This window comes from Phocoena phocoena, chromosome 16 (genome assembly GCF_963924675.1).
Source record: "Phocoena phocoena chromosome 16, mPhoPho1.1, whole genome shotgun sequence".
Classification (NCBI taxonomy): domain Eukaryota; kingdom Metazoa; phylum Chordata; class Mammalia; order Artiodactyla; family Phocoenidae; genus Phocoena; species Phocoena phocoena.
Genome location: NC_089234.1, coordinates 81,125,459 through 81,142,556, shown reverse-complemented (window position 1 = coordinate 81,142,556; position 17,098 = coordinate 81,125,459). Strand labels below are relative to the sequence as shown.

The 17,098-nt window shown below is 44.1% G+C and overlaps 1 protein-coding gene across 1 annotated transcript; it reads left to right on the top strand.

Annotated features, from left to right (window-relative positions):
* The first annotated feature begins 241 nt into the window (after positions 1 to 241).
* SPRTN (SprT-like N-terminal domain) lies at positions 242 to 10,514 on the top strand. The gene is made up of 5 exons (XM_065894636.1): positions 242 to 462; positions 1,472 to 1,571; positions 5,414 to 5,542; positions 8,279 to 8,546; positions 9,781 to 10,514. The coding sequence occupies exons 1-5, from the start codon at positions 242 to 244 to the stop codon at positions 10,512 to 10,514; spliced, it is 1,452 nt and encodes a 483-aa protein (XP_065750708.1).
* The last annotated feature ends 6,584 nt before the right edge of the window (positions 10,515 to 17,098 follow it).

Genomic DNA, 17,098 nt, shown 5'->3' with positions numbered 1-17,098 from the left:
TCCGGCTCAAGCCCTGGGAACCCAAGTTTTGAGCCCACTGGGAGGTGCTGTCATGGTGAGTTCTTTTTTTTTTTGAGTCCCAGAAGCTTTACTTCGGCGTCTGGGACAAGTTCCGTTCTCGTTGTCGAGGCAGTTTATCTGAGTCTCGCGAGATCGGTGGGCTGACCCGTGGGCCGGTATCTCCTAGGAGGAGTTCGACCCGGCCGTCCGAGGCTCCGGTACGTGGAGTCCCCCGGCAGCCATGGATGAGGACCTGGTTTTGGCGCTGCGGCTTCAGGAGGAGTGGAACTTGCAGGTCTCGGAGCGCGATCCGGCCCAGGAGCCCCTGTCTCTGGTGGACGCCTCCTGGGAGCTGGTGGACCCCACCCCCGATTTGCAGGCCCTGTTTATGCTGTTCAACGACCGTTTCTTCTGGGGCCATCTGGAGGCGGTCGAGGTGAAGTGGAGCATGCGAATGACGCTGTGAGTCCCGAGCCGCGCCGCGGGCGTGGGGCGCCGGCGGCCTCAGCCCGGGCTCTGGAGCTGGGGGCAGGCGGCCCCTCGGTCCTGTGTCCCTTCCCTGCCCTTCTCTGTCCCGCCCAGACAGCGTCAGGGGAGCCCTGTGGCCCACCCCGCGGCGGTTTGGCTGGTAAGGGGACGTTCCTTGGCGTTAGAACGATGAGCTGACCGTTTTCTGATGGGGCTTACGGGAGCGCTTTAGGACCCAGGCGGGAGAAGCAGCCGGAAGCTGACCCCGAGAAAGGAGGCCGGGGCCGCGGCTTGCTTTCTTCCCCGGGACGCGTGCAGTCTCTGCCGGGCTCGGCGGGTACCGCCGTTGGGCCGCGAGCTCGCGGGTCAGGGTGGGGAAGGGGCGGCGTTTCCCTACTACTGGGTCCAGGGGATCTTCGGGGGGGGGGCGGCGGGGTGCGTCTCAAAGCAGCCCTTTCCGGCACGCCGAGTCCGGGAAATGCCGGCTCCAGGTAACCTGCTGCTGCGTACGAACGGAGTTGAGAAGTTGACAGTGCGGTTCGAGGTCTTGGATGGAGGCGAAGCGCCCTGAAGTAAGAGATGATGGTACGACACGGAAGTGTGTTTCTAGTGCCATGCTGCTGCGTATGTGGGTTTCCTCGACACTTCTAGACACAGGCTGCTGGAGACCTGGCCGTTACCGCCACCGACGACTGACCGACAGTGGCGTGTAGGGAGGAGGCAGGGAGCGGCAGAACGGGACGGCCTTCTTCGAGCTCTTACGGCCCGGCTGGGGTTCGGGGAGTCCCTGCTGCTCACGTGCCTCCCTAACTGTCGCGAAAGGCAGGGGCCGCCCCCTCCGAGCGGCTGCGCGTGCGCTCTCGAGAGAAAGCCCCGCCCCAGAGCCCTCGCAGTCCGGACCGTTGGAGAAGGAACCGGCGGTTGCCCTTTCCCGTCCGCTTCCCTTTCGCGTACCTTTGCTAAGCGACCGTTAAGCGACCGTTTTGTGGTGGTTGTTTTCCAGGTGCGCTGGGATATGCAGCTACGAAGGCAGGGGCGGAATGTGTTCCATCCGCCTCAGTGAACCCCTCTTAAAGTTGAGACCAAGAAAGGATCTGGTGGAGGTATTCTTTGCGTGAACCCGATGCTAGCTCAGTAACTGAGAAACGCTTGTTACTGGTGTAGACTGCTGTTAATTTGTGCACGTGAAGAAGAAAAAACCCGTTTTCCCTCACTGCGAACGTGTATTGTGGGGTAAATAATAGTGATTACCTTATATTCTTATCGTGTTTCGAAAGTAGAGGCTTTCAGGTAAGTCACCCAGTGTGATATTTATGGTAATCCTGTTTATGTTCACGGTGTGTTCTCATTTTTATAAATGAGATAATCAAGGTTCAGAGAGGCAAAGTGGTTGGTTTAGAAGCAGAGAAAAACTTAGGGTCCAGATCTTTGTATTGAGACACACAGATTCTCCTGTGTTCAGCCACCATGGTGCCCTCCCAGGACGTGTAGCTGAGCTGGCAGAACAAAGCAGCGTGAGGGCACACTGCGTATCTAGAGCTAGTGGTCACTCCTGCTAGCAAAACGGAGCCGTGGGAGCTGTCAGAGTACGTTTAGTGGAGTCGAATAGTTGCCTGAAGATCTCCAAGATACAGCCAGTGTGAGTGGTCTTGCCGCAATTATATCACCTGCAACATATGCACTAGAGAGCATAGGTGGCAGAGAAATACCACCTGTGGTATAGGTGGATGGGAAATAAGTTAAAACATGCTTGGGAATGTGTTTTTAAGGGTAATAAAAGGTAATGGGTTTCACAACAATGTGAATGTACTTAGCACTACTGAACCGTACACTTAAAATGGTTAAGGTGGTAAATTTTATGTTACTTTTTTTTTTTACCAGAGTTTTAAAAAGGTAAATAGCCACTAAATGTAAAATGGTACAACAGAAATAACCCAATTAATAAGAAAGAAAGGAACAAAGCCCAGATCAAATAAAGAGAAAGGTGGACATAAAAACAGCAGTTATTATGTTAAATGTAAATGGACTAAACACTCCAGTTAAAAACATGAAATGACATCCTAGATTAACAGAGACGTGCTTAAGATAAAGACACACATGTTAAATATAAAAGGATGAGAAAAAGCATATCATCTAAATACTAGACAACAGAAAGCTGCTATGGCTTTATTAGTATTAGTTTAAAGATTTTAAGGGAGGGAGTTTTACTAGAAAAAAGGGAGACATTTTATAATGATAGAATAAATATTAAATAAAAACACATAATGACCCTAAAAGTAATAACATAGCTTTAAACGACATGAAGCATCAGTTAGCAGAAACAAAAAGAGAAATAATCAATCCACATAGTTGCAGGTGTTAACACAACTCCGTTGGTAATTAAATGAATAAGCAGAAAAAAAGATAGTAAAAATGAAAAAACAAAAGTTGAACAATATGATTAACCAGATCAACCTTACCAGGAGCCCTAATTGGAACAGCCCTAACTGAAAACTGCTTAATGAATATTTGTTGCATAAATGATTAAATTAACACGTGAACAGTTTTTATCTTCTTAAGGTAATGGGCAAGGAGAAAATGGGAAATAGGTGCTAATGCTTCAAGTGAGCGTTTGCTGTTGGCAGAAAGTTCTAACATCAGATCAGGAAGGTGGACAGAGGAAGAATAGGGGGACTCTGGCCTGTATTGAAAGTAGCTGCCTAAATTATAATCAGTAGGATTCAGAAAAGGAAAAGACTTAAACTGGTTGAGGAGGTCAAGAAAAGCTTCAGAGATGTGGATTTTATTACTAGTAACATCACCACGCCTACTGCGTGCCGGACTACCCTGGTTATTGTAGTGTTTGCCTTTACCACAGCCCTGCAAGATTAGGGTATCTCCATTTTAAGGGTGAGGGGCAAGTTGTAACTTGTGCAGGGTCACGTGGATCATGAATACCAGATCCTCGCTTTAGGCTCTGGTTTCCCCGGCCCTAAAGCTCTTGTCCTGTCCCCTTAGAACTGTTATAACCACTGCAAACTAAAACATGGGTGTGAGCCTGACAGGACAGATTGGATTCTCACACGTACACATAGTAGAGGAGACTATCTTGACAGAAGGAACGGGAGTGCTGTGAACAGAAGCGAGGCCACTAAACTTACGGCATGTTTAGGAGCAGAAGTACTTGTTTTTGGCCAGATATAGAACAGTGGTGGGAAATAGAGGTATTTGGGGACCATGTTGTGTAGAGCCTAAATGTGGAAAATGGTAGATATATAAAAATAGAAGTGTTCAGTACAATGCCATGTCCCATTTTCGAGATGTGTTTAAATTGGACCAAAAATCAGGAACTTTCTGAGAATAGTTATCATTATTTTAGAATGTTGAGAGACATCTGAAATGTAGAATGGCCTTTGACTCTCAGTCTCAGTAGAGTGGCATTTTCTGGAAAAGATAGAGTTGATAATTTTAAAAGGGATGGTTTCATAATGACCAAGTTAAAATGTTTGATTCTCCCATTTTGCTGTTCAGCATGATTTTGTAAGACCAAAGCTCATTCATGCCAGTCTAGTTCTTCTGATGGAAATTATTTTTTTCACAAAACTATGGAGGATTATGAAAAAGGTATGCTTTTGAAGACCTTTATGATTTTCACTTTTTGTATTCACTTTTTTTTAGAATAAAGTATGAAATAGCAGCCTTAAGTGCTTTTGTTAACTTTGCACCTAAACTGCTGCATCCTTGGTGTGGTATGAGCAGGTTTTACTGTTTGTTTTAAATTTTTACATGATTCAGAATCCCAAAACTATAGAAAGCTGTACACAAAGAAGTCTTGATCTCCCCCATTCCTCTATTCTGAACTCTCTACCTACTAAAGGATACTGTTATTAGTTTCTTTTTTCTATCGTTGTTCTGTTTTGCCAATATTTATATCCACTCTTACGCCCTCCCCACCACATAGCATACTTCTTATACAAAATTCTGTGTATACTCTTCTGTACTTTGCCTTTTTTCATTACAATGATACAGTCTGTAGCATCCTCCAGATCATTTCATAGAGAAATTTTTCTTTCTTTTTTATGGCTGCATGGAATTCCATTATGTGGCTCTTCTTTCAACAAGGCCCCTATTGCTAAACACTGTTCTCACTCTTGCTTTTGTAAGCAGTGCCACCGAGAAAATACCTCATATGTACGGCCTTTCATTTTAGTCTGGGTATTGCTGAGTTCAACAATAAATGGATTTGTAATTTTGTTAGATGTTATCAAATTCTCCTCCCCAGGGAGAGGAGAATTTGTACCATTTTGCACTCCTACCAGTGATATATGGGAGTGCTTATTTTCCCTTAGCTTTACTAATGGTGTCAAACTTTAGGAGTTTTACCAGTCTTGATAAGCAAGAAGTGGTATACTAATGTATTAATTTGCATTTCTGTTTTTATAAATGACGTTGAACGTTTTTCACATGTTTGTGGATCATATATGTTTCATTTTCTCTGACCTGTCCGTGACATTTGCCTATTTTAAAATTGTATTGTTGGTCATTTCCCTGTGGACTTTTAGGAGTTCTTTATATTTTAGGAATTAATAGGCTGTGAGATGGTTGCACATATATTTTTCTGAGTTTCTTTTTTCGCTTTACTTATAAAATTTTTTCTCCGTACCGAATTTTTAAATTTTCATGTAGTTGGATTTGTCAGTCTTTTCTACTGGATTTTGATTAATAATTAAAAAGGCTTTCTTGGAACAAGAGTTCTTAGCCTGGGACCTACAGAGCTTTGGATATTATAGAGGCAAAGTTTTGTGAATGGGTGCTTATGTAAGTTTTCTAGAAAGATCGTTCATGACTTCGTTCAGTATCTGAACGGAGCCTGTGATCCAAAGAAGGTTAAGACCCCAGGTAGAGTAAGAAAATGCATTTTTATGTTCAAAAGCACCATAACTAATTTGACTGTTCTCTGTTTCAGACCCTCTTGCATGAAATGATACATGCCTATTTATTTGTCACGAATAACGATAAAGATCGGGAAGGGCACGGCCCAGAGTTTTGTAAACATATGCATCGCATCAATCGCCTGACGGGAGCCAATATAACGGTATATAAAGCCACACACATTTATGATATTCAGCAGTTATTTATTCAGTACTTCCTGAAAATAGAGAACTGGGTAGAAACGAATACTATGTTTGAGGATTTTCCACAGCAAGTGAGAGGCCCAGAGAAGCTGCCTGGCTTGTCGAGGACCACATAGGCGAAGGGCGGCCGCACCAGCGGTACCCTGGTGCCTCCAGCCACAACGAGGGCAGCACGTTGCACGGGGTTACTGCAGGCCTGCGTACCTCTCTTCTGGACTACTACAGTCCGCTCCTGATTTTGTTGCCTCGTCGTGTCCTCCTCCAGTCTGTCCCACGTTCTGCCACCATTTCATATGTCATTCCCTTCTTCAGAAGTCTTTGATTCGTGTTTCTGCATGATATTGTAGGAGATGGCAGAGCCTGGGGTCAAAAAAGCAGGAAGAGTCAGGTTGCTTGCGTCCAGACGCTGGCGCCACTGATTCACTGTGGGACCCGCTGATTTCTTCTGCGCTTCAGTTTACTCACGTGAAAGGAGGGTAATGGCAGCACCTACCTGTTGGGTCCTGTGAGGCTTAGAGGAAGTACATGCAAAACGTTTTAGCACAGTTTGAGTACTCATTAAATATTAGTTGTTTTTGTTACTACTGATTCATTTTTTCAGATAACCTTGCTCTTCCCTTTCTCTTACCTTCTGCAGCCCCCCTGCTTATGTCTTAACGTTTCTAAGTGGACTTTGCACCTCCGTGCCTGTCCTCATATACCCTTTTCCTAAAATATGCCACTTCTCCTATTTTCTGTCAAAATGATCTCCATCTTTACAGTGAGATACAGCTTCTCCCTCCTTGGAACCTGCTCGGCAGATATTTAACCTTTTACACTATTTTATTCTGCTTTCATACCTCTCACGGGGCGGCTCTTGCCTATCCTTACATACCTCTGCATGAGATGTGTAGTGCAGTGTCTCTGCAGGCGCTTAGCAAATATGGAATTGAATGGAACCAAACAGAAATATTAATTCCTACAAAGATTAAATGCCTTGGTGTGTTTAGATATTTCCTTCCTTTAAAAGGCAACAAAGGCCAGTGTGATGGAAAGCGAGAAGTGCTGACCCTCCGTGTATTATTCTCTAGCCGTCAGTTTAATTTTCTAGAGAGCTCATTTAATTACCGGACAGAGTTCCTTCAGCATCAGGGAAGTGGCTTGCATTAACACAATCACATAAAATCCAGATTAGCACAAGAATTATGGAGTTGCTAGTGTAAAAGACTTAGTTTCTTCATCAGAATTCACACTTTAAGCAAAATCCTAGTATACTTCCTGTTGTTCAGTTGGAAGAGGATATGCCCTTTTATCTTGGATGTCTGTGTGTTTTCATCTAGGAGGCTTTATCAGGTGGACACCCCTTGCTTTCACGGGTTACATCACGTTATAGCACACTCCACAGGGCATCCACATTGAGAACAATTTTATTTTAGTGACTACATTGTTAAAAAGTTACATCCCCAGGCTATAGGAATTACAGAAGCTGGAAGCAAAACAGATCCAGTTCGCTGTGGTCTTTGCCGCTGAATTGTTAAGCGGAGTGTTCTCAACACGAGAGAGCGGGCAGGGTCTTACAGGCCTCCTCGCTCCCAGACCCTCTCTCCTCCAGTCTCTTCTGCACCTACCATAATTTGCGTTGTTGGCGTGCTTGCCAAATAATAGAGTTTGTTTGCTTATGATGGAGAGATGGTGATTATGAAACTATTTATCTGTAGAGTTATAGAAAGCTTAGCATTCTTTCCCACAAGGGGACTTTACTAAAGAGCTAAATGCCTTGGTTTAAACAAACAAAACAAAACTCATATGCTGTGCTCCTTATATAAACAGTAACGTTTCACTGAGAGGACAGGAGGAGAAGGTGCTCAGTCCTTCAGGAGTATCCGTTTCAGATGGTGCCCTGCCGTCCTCAGTACTCGAGGTGGGGGGGTCTATAGCGTTCCTGTCTGTCTCCTGCTTAGGTTCTAAGTAAGATTTCATCTAGAGGGTGAAACAGACGGATCCTGTCGAAGGACTGAAAAGCACATTTACAGAGAATTTTATTTGACTCGAAGCTTTTCACTCAGTCAGCAAACACTGAGCACCTTCCCTGTGCCAGGCCGGTAATAGCCACTAGGGGTACAGGCTGAGAACTTTCAAGTCCTGGAGAGCTTTTCACCTATAATCAGATAAAATGATAGCCCGAAGCCTTATTATGAAGAAATGGGCGGAGCCGGGTGCATGTGCGGGGCGGGTTTGACAGACGCTGCACGAGGTTTGGGTCCAGCATTTACCGGAAACGGTCCTCAAGACCCTTTGTTTACTTACAGGGGAAGATTTCAGCTTGGCGGTGGGAACAGTTCTTACTTATTACAGCATTATATAAAGTCTTGTCTTTATCCTAGTTTTTCATCGTTTGGAAATAGGGTTTCTAAAACTTTTAGCATTTATAGAAGCTTTTTGGTTTTTTTAACTTTCTTGTCTTCTAGTCTCACCTTTTTCGATCTTTACACAGTTTATGAAGCACTGAGTTAAGTGCTGCTGTTTCCCATTAAGATGAACTTTTGAAGAGAAGCTAAATATCGTTACTGTCTTTCCCAAAACACAACTTCAGAGAGCTCTGGGAAACTGGAAAGTTGAAAAAGGGGGCGGGGGGCTGCTTATATATTGCGTGTATGTTCATTCTCTTACCCTTGTTAACCTGCCTGCTTAACGCTGACAACTTCGTCTCGACCCAGGTGTACCATACTTTCCACGACGAGGTGGATGAGTACCGGCGACACTGGTGGCGCTGCAATGGGCCGTGTCAGCACAAGAAGCCATATTACGGCTACGTGAAACGCGCCACCAACAGGGCACCCTCTGCCCATGACTACTGGTGGGCTGAGCACCAGAAAACCTGTGGAGGCACCTACATAAAAATCAAAGAACCAGAGAGCTACTCAAAAAAAGGCAAAGGAAAGACAAAACTAGGAAAGCAGCCAGTATCAGAAGCAGAAAATAAAGGTAACTCTGCTTATATTCTCCCAACTTTTCCACGGCTGTGGCTGTAACGCAGACAGTACTGTCCATCAGGGAACTGGCATTAGGTAAGCTTAAGGGTTGTTTCTAGTGTAGACGGTTTCAAGTGTGGACTCAAGGGAAAAAAAAAAATCCCGCTGTCCATGACATGGTGGGAGAAAACTATCCTCTGCTGTACACACAAGTGAGTAGAAGCAGAAGTAGTTTCCACTGCTGAAATTCGAGGGTGAAGCCCCTTTCCCTGTCCTGACTCACTGGGTCATAAGGAGAGAAACAGAAGGCAAAGACTGTCCGAATGAAAACAGTAATTGAGATAACAATGCCCGGAATGGAAGTCCTAGCTACACCCCTTCCTATCAGTTGGAGTCTATCCAGGTGACTTCTGTTGAGGTATGTATTTTCACGGGGAGAATGGGAAAAGGATGTGACACGTATTACGCTAGTACTTCATCTTCAGGATTTATCCCTTTCCTGTGCGGTCCACAGTTACTGCCTTTTTTTTTTTTAACTTTTTTTTTAGCTCTGTAATCTCACTTTTTTTAAAAAAGTCTTTATTGAATTTGTTACAATATTGTTTCTGTTTTGTTTTGGTTTTTTGACCTGGAGGCATGTGGGACGTTAGCTCCTTGACCAGGGATCGAACCTGCACCTCTTGCATTGGAAGGCGAAGTCTTAACCACTGGACCGCCAGGGAAGCCCCTAGAGTAACTGCCTTTTGAAGGGGTAACAAGGTTACTAAAGTTAATGCTAGGGAAGTTGTGGATTTGATGTGATAAGGACTCCAGACATAAGCTATATTTCTCATATCTGAAGTGTTTATTAGTAAGTTGAGAAGCTGCAGAAGAACTTATGTGGAGGGATTTTATGCCTCAGTCTTGTGAGTTGGGGAGATAAGAACGTGGTAGCAGACCTTTCGCTTCTGGACCGACACTTAGGAACTAAAAGCAATTTTCAAGGAGAAGTTACTTTGCTATTGACGGTTGTGTGATAGAACTGCTTATCTAAACACGAGAGGGTGTTTTTGTCCTTTATGTTTTCTCAGTACTGCAGCTTTCGGACTGCTGGGGATTGTCCGTCTACCGTCAGTAGATAATTACAACGTAGTTCTAATGCAGAACAGAAGTGGTATTTCTTCATTTGGAAAAGCTGTCCATTAGCTTAATATTTGTCATGGTGTTGATTTTGAGCCAAGGAAGAATCTTATTTGCTTCTTTTGCAGGTAAACCGAACAGAGGGGAGACACAGTTGTTAATCCCTTTCAGTGGGAAAGGGTATGTTCTAGGGGGAACCAGCAATTCGCCTTCATCTGGGAAATGTCTCACTTCACATGCTGTTAAAACCCAGGATCTTTTAAATCAGGACCATTCAGCAAATGCCTTAAGACCCAATTCGAAACCTGAGGTGACATTTGAACAGAACGGCTCAAGTGGGAAAACTTCCTTAGTCTCCGCTGCTCTCAGTTCCAGTCACCAAAGTGTTTTAAGCAACTACTTCTCTAGAGTATCGGTCTCCAAGCACAAGGCTTTCAGCAGTGTGAGTGGGTCTCCGATGAAAAGCCTCACGGTTGGTGACATCACTAAAAACTCGGTCTCTTCTAGTTCTCAAAGGAGGGTGACATCTTCTAAGATATCCCTAAGAAATCCTCTAAAAGCAGTGGAATCGACATCTGTGACTGCACCCCAGGTTGCAGGTGGGCCTGAAGATCAATTCCCAAGTAAACGCCCCAGGCTCGAAGACAGGACTGTTTTCGACAACTTTTTTATCGCGAAAGAGCAAACACAGAGTGGTGGTAACGATCCAAAGTGTGGTTCACGTCCTATAGCTGCAACGCAGAATGCCAGCAGTTCATCTAGTCAGAGCAAAATGGTTCACTGTCCTGTTTGTCAGAGTGAAGTTTTGGAGTCTCAGATTAATGAGCACTTGGACTGGTGCCTTGCAGGTGATAGCCTCTAAGTCAAAAGCTGAAAGAAATCTCTGAAAAATGAATGGGTCTCACATGTCCCGCCCGTATTACCTCATAGCACAGTGTCAGCCGCTCAGGAATTCCTGGTTAGTGCTAAGATTTGCAGATTATAACCTAGTTCACCCATATTAAATGTTCTATTTTATATATACATATATGAGATTGTAACTTAAACTATTTTATGTCTGAAGGTGCTATGTTCACTCGTAGGTGTACTGTAGCCCAGAGTTGCTTCTGGGTGCGTACACGTATAATTTTTAGATACTTTTGTTCTTTCTTTTAAAAGTATTTAAAGCTGTTAATCTTTTTAACTTGCATATTTTCCTTAAAATAGTCAGTGAGGAATCCTGTCAGGTGTTTGGTTAAATTCCTTTATTAATATTAAAACTCATTCCCAGAACTGGTAATATTCATAGTATCGGACATATTGACCAAAAATACAACCTAGTTGTTTTCCGGTACTCGAGGCTTTTGGTTTTTCTTTTTTTTTTCTTCAAAATTTTAACAGGAAATACATTTCCTATATTACAAAGATTTTTATTTCTCTGTTTCACTAAAAGGTGGCAGCAGGTTTGAGGTTAAAGTAGATAAGCAGAGTAAAATAAATTCCTTTTGGAATATTGCTGGTAACAAATAGCCACTGTAATTCTGTAGGCCAGGGTTGAGCTGTTCTCTCAGCGCTTTAGCAAAATGACTGGTTAAAACTCAGTACTAAGTAACCGGCACATATAACATGACCAAGTTGCCTAGTTTATGTACAAGTGGACCATCATCTGGAAACAGTATTATGAACCTTAAGCCAAAGTTGAAACCATTTAGGAATACCATTTGTGTATGTAAAAAATTATATTTCTTTTAAACAACATTCCTTTCCACGTCCCAGCAAAGGGACAGAGATAGTTTGGTCAGTTTACTTTGTCTCATGGCTCTACCGCCAGTGTGTTGGCATATTTTCAGGGCCTTAGTTCGCAGGTTTTCTTTTTCTTAACTTTGTTGCAACACGCCTTTACATCCATAAGGTACAGCTGGGTTCCCCGCTGAGTGACCACTACACAGGTGCAGTTAGAGAGCATTTCAGTTGCCATGGATGTCCTTATGGGCAACTCTTGCCAGCCAACACCCACCGCCCCAGAGTAACCAATGTTTTCATCTGTCCCCACGGTTAGTTTAGCTTGTTTTTAAACACTATGAAGTAGCACCTTTGTTGCTGTGGGTAGCAGAAGCTCAGTCTTTTCCTTGCTCTGTAGTACTTGTATGAATGTGCCCGAGTTTATCGTTCTGATGTTAATGGACATTGGAATTGTCTCCAGTTTGGGGCTGGCCGTTCTGCATAGCGCTGCTAAGAACATTCTTACTCATTTCTGCTGAGTGCATCCCCGGGCTGGAATGCAGGGTCACCAGGGGCGTTGTGTTTAGCTTTAGTGGATGCTGCCAGTTTACAGCCCTGCCAGCAGCGTATGAGAGCTTGTCGCTCAGCGGTCTTAACGCTGTTGTCAGTCCTTTTCTTTTGCGCCTGTCTGGTTGAGTGTTTACGAGTTCTGATATTTCTTAAGCAAGAAGCTAAACAATAGTATTTAATAAATATTTATAGGTAAATGACTTAAGATGTGTATTATGTCGAACATATACCGTTACACTTTCATAGAGGATCATTTTCTCTACTTCAATTTAACACATTTTGTGCACTTTAACACCTTCTGGGGGCGGAGGGGTGCAAAGCCGTACAAGGTTCTGGGGCTGTGAAGTAAGTAAGAGCCCGAGTCCTCAAGGAGCTTTACAGCCTAGTCGGGGAGTGAGACAAGCAGATGGTTTCAGCGCAGTAAGTGCTCTGACGGGCTTCTGCCGGCGCTGCGGGAACTTAAAGACAACCAGCAGAATAGCGCAGGGCTTCAGGGGACGGAGGGACAAGTTCTACATCCGGCTGAGTCTCCTAGGGCCAGTCAGGGTCGCCTGGGGTCGGGGTGGGGGATAGAAAGGGCCTTGCGGAGAAGGAACACGAAGGCTTGGAAACAGACCGTGGCACGTTCGACTGGGAGAACTAAGCTGTTCCGAGTGGACGGAGCATATGTAAGATGTGAGGGGTAAGATGGCAGGAGAAGGACTGCAGACAGGACAGGTGTACGCAGAGCCTGAGGGCAGAAAGACCCATCCGTCCGTCACGTTCTGCGCTTTACATCCAGTTTGTATGGCCCCTGTTCATAACACATCTGCCGATTCGGGTGGGGCTGGTGCAGGGGGGGTTGGGAAGGCTTGTAAGCCAGCCAAGAACATTCGAGAAGTGTTTTGACCAGTTCTCCGGGGGGCAGCAGAGACAGGAGGAAGAAAGGGGGGCAGTGGCAGGGAAGGAGAGAGGATGGGTTCGAGAAATACTCAGGTTGTAAAATCAAGAGCTGGTCAGTTTTAAGGGATGATGGGAATGTTAGTTGGCAAGAAAAGTTAATTTTAAATTTGGGAGTAAATAAGCCTTCGCGTCAATCGCTCAGAATTCTGATACTCCCCAATCTGTCATTTATATTAGAAAAATAGTTTTCTGTTTTGTTGGTTTGTTTTTCCCTTTTAAAGCGTTTCCTATCCTGATAACAGTAATTTGGGGTCAACCTTTAAATGTTGTTGCCCTTCATGTTGGAGAGATGGGGTGGGAGAAGGGGAGCAGACCTGACTTCTATAAAAATTCGGTGTTTTTTAAAGTCAAGATTATACAATATCTAGCAAAGCAACTTTAGACTTAGAAAGTATAGTCGATTTTCACAGTAGACTATAAATGCGTATCCTAACTGGAAATTCTAAGGTGGGTGGGAAAATGGGACAGAAATCTCGCAGAGTATCCCGTTGTCCTAAAGCTCTGAGCTTGTAGTTTTTTTGTTTTTTTCCCCAAAGCTTAGAGGAGTTTTAAGTAAATTAGAATGTCAAAGTGAAAGAGGCGCTGCATCTTCCTGCAGATTCAGTACCCAGCTGGGATCCCGTGCCTGGGGCACACGCGGTATCTCCTCTCACTGGGCTGCTTGGTGAAAAAGCGGAGCTCTTTGCAGTTAGTCCTTATTGAGGGGCAGTGGCTTCCTGCTGTTCTTTGTCTCAATTTTTTGTCCTTGAGGCTATTGGTGCCTTCTTAGCAATTTGTTGTGTTTGTTGTTGACTAAGTAGCATATCCACCAAATGAAGTGAAACTATCGGACAATTATTATTGCAGGTTAAATTGCCTGGGGAGTTGAAATTAACAGAAAAGGATGCAATGTGGAGATCAGCTCTGGTTTTCCTTTATTTTTCTAACATTCCACTAGAATGTTAGAAGTTATATAATTCCGTACACATCATCACACACCTTTTGATATGAAAAGTGAAAGACTTGATCTTCTTAAGTGACTCAGGAATCATCTCAATATTAAAATTTACACCGTTGTAGACTGTAAAGAAACAAGCCGCTGTTTGCTTTCTTCAGTTCTGGTGTTCATAAACCTACCAAAAGATTTATACCCTCTGGCTTAACTGAACACCAGATGGCGCTCTTAGTAAATTAAATTTCTCTGAAAAACCGAAGGCAAAAAGCAAAGCCAAAAGGATATAAGGGAGAAGCTTCAACGGGCATAGTAATTGCTAATTTTGACTCATAAAGGGAAACGGTAGGTTAGGATCTCAAGTCCTGAGAGAGGAGGGGACACAGCATGGCCAAGAGTGTGTGCTTGTTCAAACAAACGAGGACTGATCTACAGGGCACCATAATCTCCCTAGACTCGTTTTCATTTCACCTTCCACGCTGAACACTTAACATGGCAAAACATGGTACTCCCCAACAGAATGTCTTCCAGACACGGTAGGACCTATACTTTCTACTGCTTTCAAAATCACAGTACTCTTCCTTTGAATGTCTGGCACTTCTTATTTTGTTGTGTATCATCTAGGTTAGTCTGAAAGCTTCCTAGGACAGAATGTCCTTTGCCCCTGTATCAGAGGTCTAGAAGAAAGAAGAGGGGCCTGTTGTTAAATTCTTGGCGTTTCTCAACTTCCATTGTTACCTGCTTTTGCAAAAACATCTTAATGTAACACTGACTCTTCCCCATACTTCCCTGAAGAATCAAAGTTTGTATTTTCAAGATAGGATATTCTTAAGACCCAAATCATTCCAGGTTATAAGCATGCCTTGCAAACTAAATACATGAAAATCTGCATCTGCGTGAAAGGAACCTGGATTTTTTTTAACAAAAGATTCCTCGCAGGATTCCTTTATGTATTTGTATACATTTAAAATAATTCCATAGGTAAGGTAAGATGCACCCAGACACCTTTTCAGTAGCATCTTAACATCAGATACTCAAATAGCCACCTCCATCCATAGGATCCCCGAAGGGAGGATGCAGTCTAGCTTCTTGGCGTGTCTGCGAGAGCCACCGTGGTGGTGATTTGTAGACTGTTCATTCTCATTGGTATAGCAGGCGTGTATGTGTCCATCCTGCTTTCCAACTCTTTGTGCCTATTTTATTCTGTACTTTGGGCTGCTTTCCTTTTTTTTTTTTTAATGACCTTCATTATATATTCAGTTGAATCTATTCTTCCTGGGGTACCTCACAATTTAATCTTTTTAATTTTGTCATTTTCAATTTCTCTACTGAGTTACATCAGCTCTTGTCTCACAGCTTCCTGAGGAGTCTTTTGGACCACTTTTGTTCTGAGATTTTGAATTTCGAATTTCAGGTGTTAATTTTTATTTCCTGCCAAGTTCTGTTGGAGGATATTTAATTCACACCGAATATTGTTGCAGTTTTCTGCCTTATGGTTGAGGGGAGAATTTTCAGCAGCTCTACTTCTCGTCTTTTTTCTTCTTTTTTTTTTTTTTTTTTTTTTTTTTGCGGTACACGGGCCCCTCACTGTTGTGGCCTCTCCCGTTGTGGAGCACAGGCCCCGGACGCGCAGGCTCAGCGGCCATGGCTCACGGGCCCAGCCGCTCCGCGGCATGTGGGATCCTCCCGGACCGGGGCACGAACCCGTGTCCCCTGCATCGGCAGGCGGACGCTCAACCACTGCGCCACCAGGGAAGCCCGTCTTTTTTCTTCTTATAGATAGTAGTGTTTGTAGATATTTTCTTCCCTTTTCGGCTCATTTTGAAAGGTATCCTTTTCCTTAACTTGCAGAAAGTTGGTTCAATGTAGGCAAGGATGAGGGGTTTCTGATTCAAGAGTGTTTTCTTCTGTTGGAACAGTGAAATATGGTATTTCGCAGAGATGACACTTTTCTTTGTGAGGTGGTAGGGGCTTGGAGTCTCACCTGATTCTGTAATTTTACTTTTCTAAGACCCTTACTTCCTTCTTTCATTTTATCATCGAGCCTCCAGGAAACATCTCCCCCTGTCCCAGACACGGTACATTCCTCACACAGCCCCCTTCAATCTCATTCAGACTTCCCCTTGATGATCCCGTGGGCAGCGCTGCGATGCACTGGGGTGAGGCGTCAGTATCCCCATCACTCATGCTGGGGGCCCTGTGTTCTTGCCCTGTGTACTGCCACAGCTAGGCCCCCTGCCCTTGTCCCTTTACCATATAGTTTCCACCTGACTCTGCCTTCACAGGAATTCTGATGCCGGCTCTAGTTTCCCATGAGCTGAACTTTTTTCTGTGTCTCACGGTTATGCTGCAGGTACAGGTTATAGGTGACTTTGTTGGGAAGATAGTGAAAGAGATTCAGATTTAGGCAGCAACTACTATTCCTTGGAAAACCAGAAGCTCAAGTACTCCCCCCCTTAAATATGAACACACAAGCAAGAACTATCAGACCTGGAAGGAAAGCTTCTAACCTGACAGACAAAAATGAAATCAAACAGAAAACAACGTTCAATCCTGTATCTGTTCAACAGAATAGGTTTTTCTACATTTAAAAAATTTAGAGAACATAAAAGAGAGCTCTTGAAAATTAAAAACGTGAGAGCAGACATGAAACCCTTGCGGGCAGAACTGAAAAAGACACGTCTCCTCGGTAAAGGACAAAGACGCAGAGGAAGCAGACGACAGCAGCTGGCTCAAACCTGAGGTGCACTGTCTGAACGACACGGGTTCAGAAAGAGCAGAGAGGGTGGAGGGGAGAAACAATTTAAGAAAATGTCCCCGAATGTACGGCACGGATTTACAGTTTGCAAACCTAGCGTATTGGTGGAGAACGGGTGACTGTAAAACGGTGGAGCCCTGGGGACAAAGAATTATTCCGTGAGCGTCCACAGAGGAAAAGCAGATGACATGTAAAGAGTTAGAAACAGGAACGGCTTCAGATTTCTCAGCATCCACACTGCAACTTAGAACCTGGAGAGTGCCTTCAAAATTCTGAAGGATAATTATTTCCAAGCTAGATTTCTAAACTCAGGCAAGTTACCAATTAAATGTGAGGGTCAAGAAAAAAAAAAGACATTGGTCTCAGGAAACTGAGCTCTCACATACTCTTTCACAGAACGCGTTGAAGCCCAGGCCCACCAGATTGAGGAAGTAAACCAAGACGGAGGAAGACATGGGACCCAGGAAATGGGAGACCCAACGGAGAGTGGTGATAGGATCTCCAGAACAAGGTGGAAGGAGGTCTAGGGAAGGCAGCTGTGCGC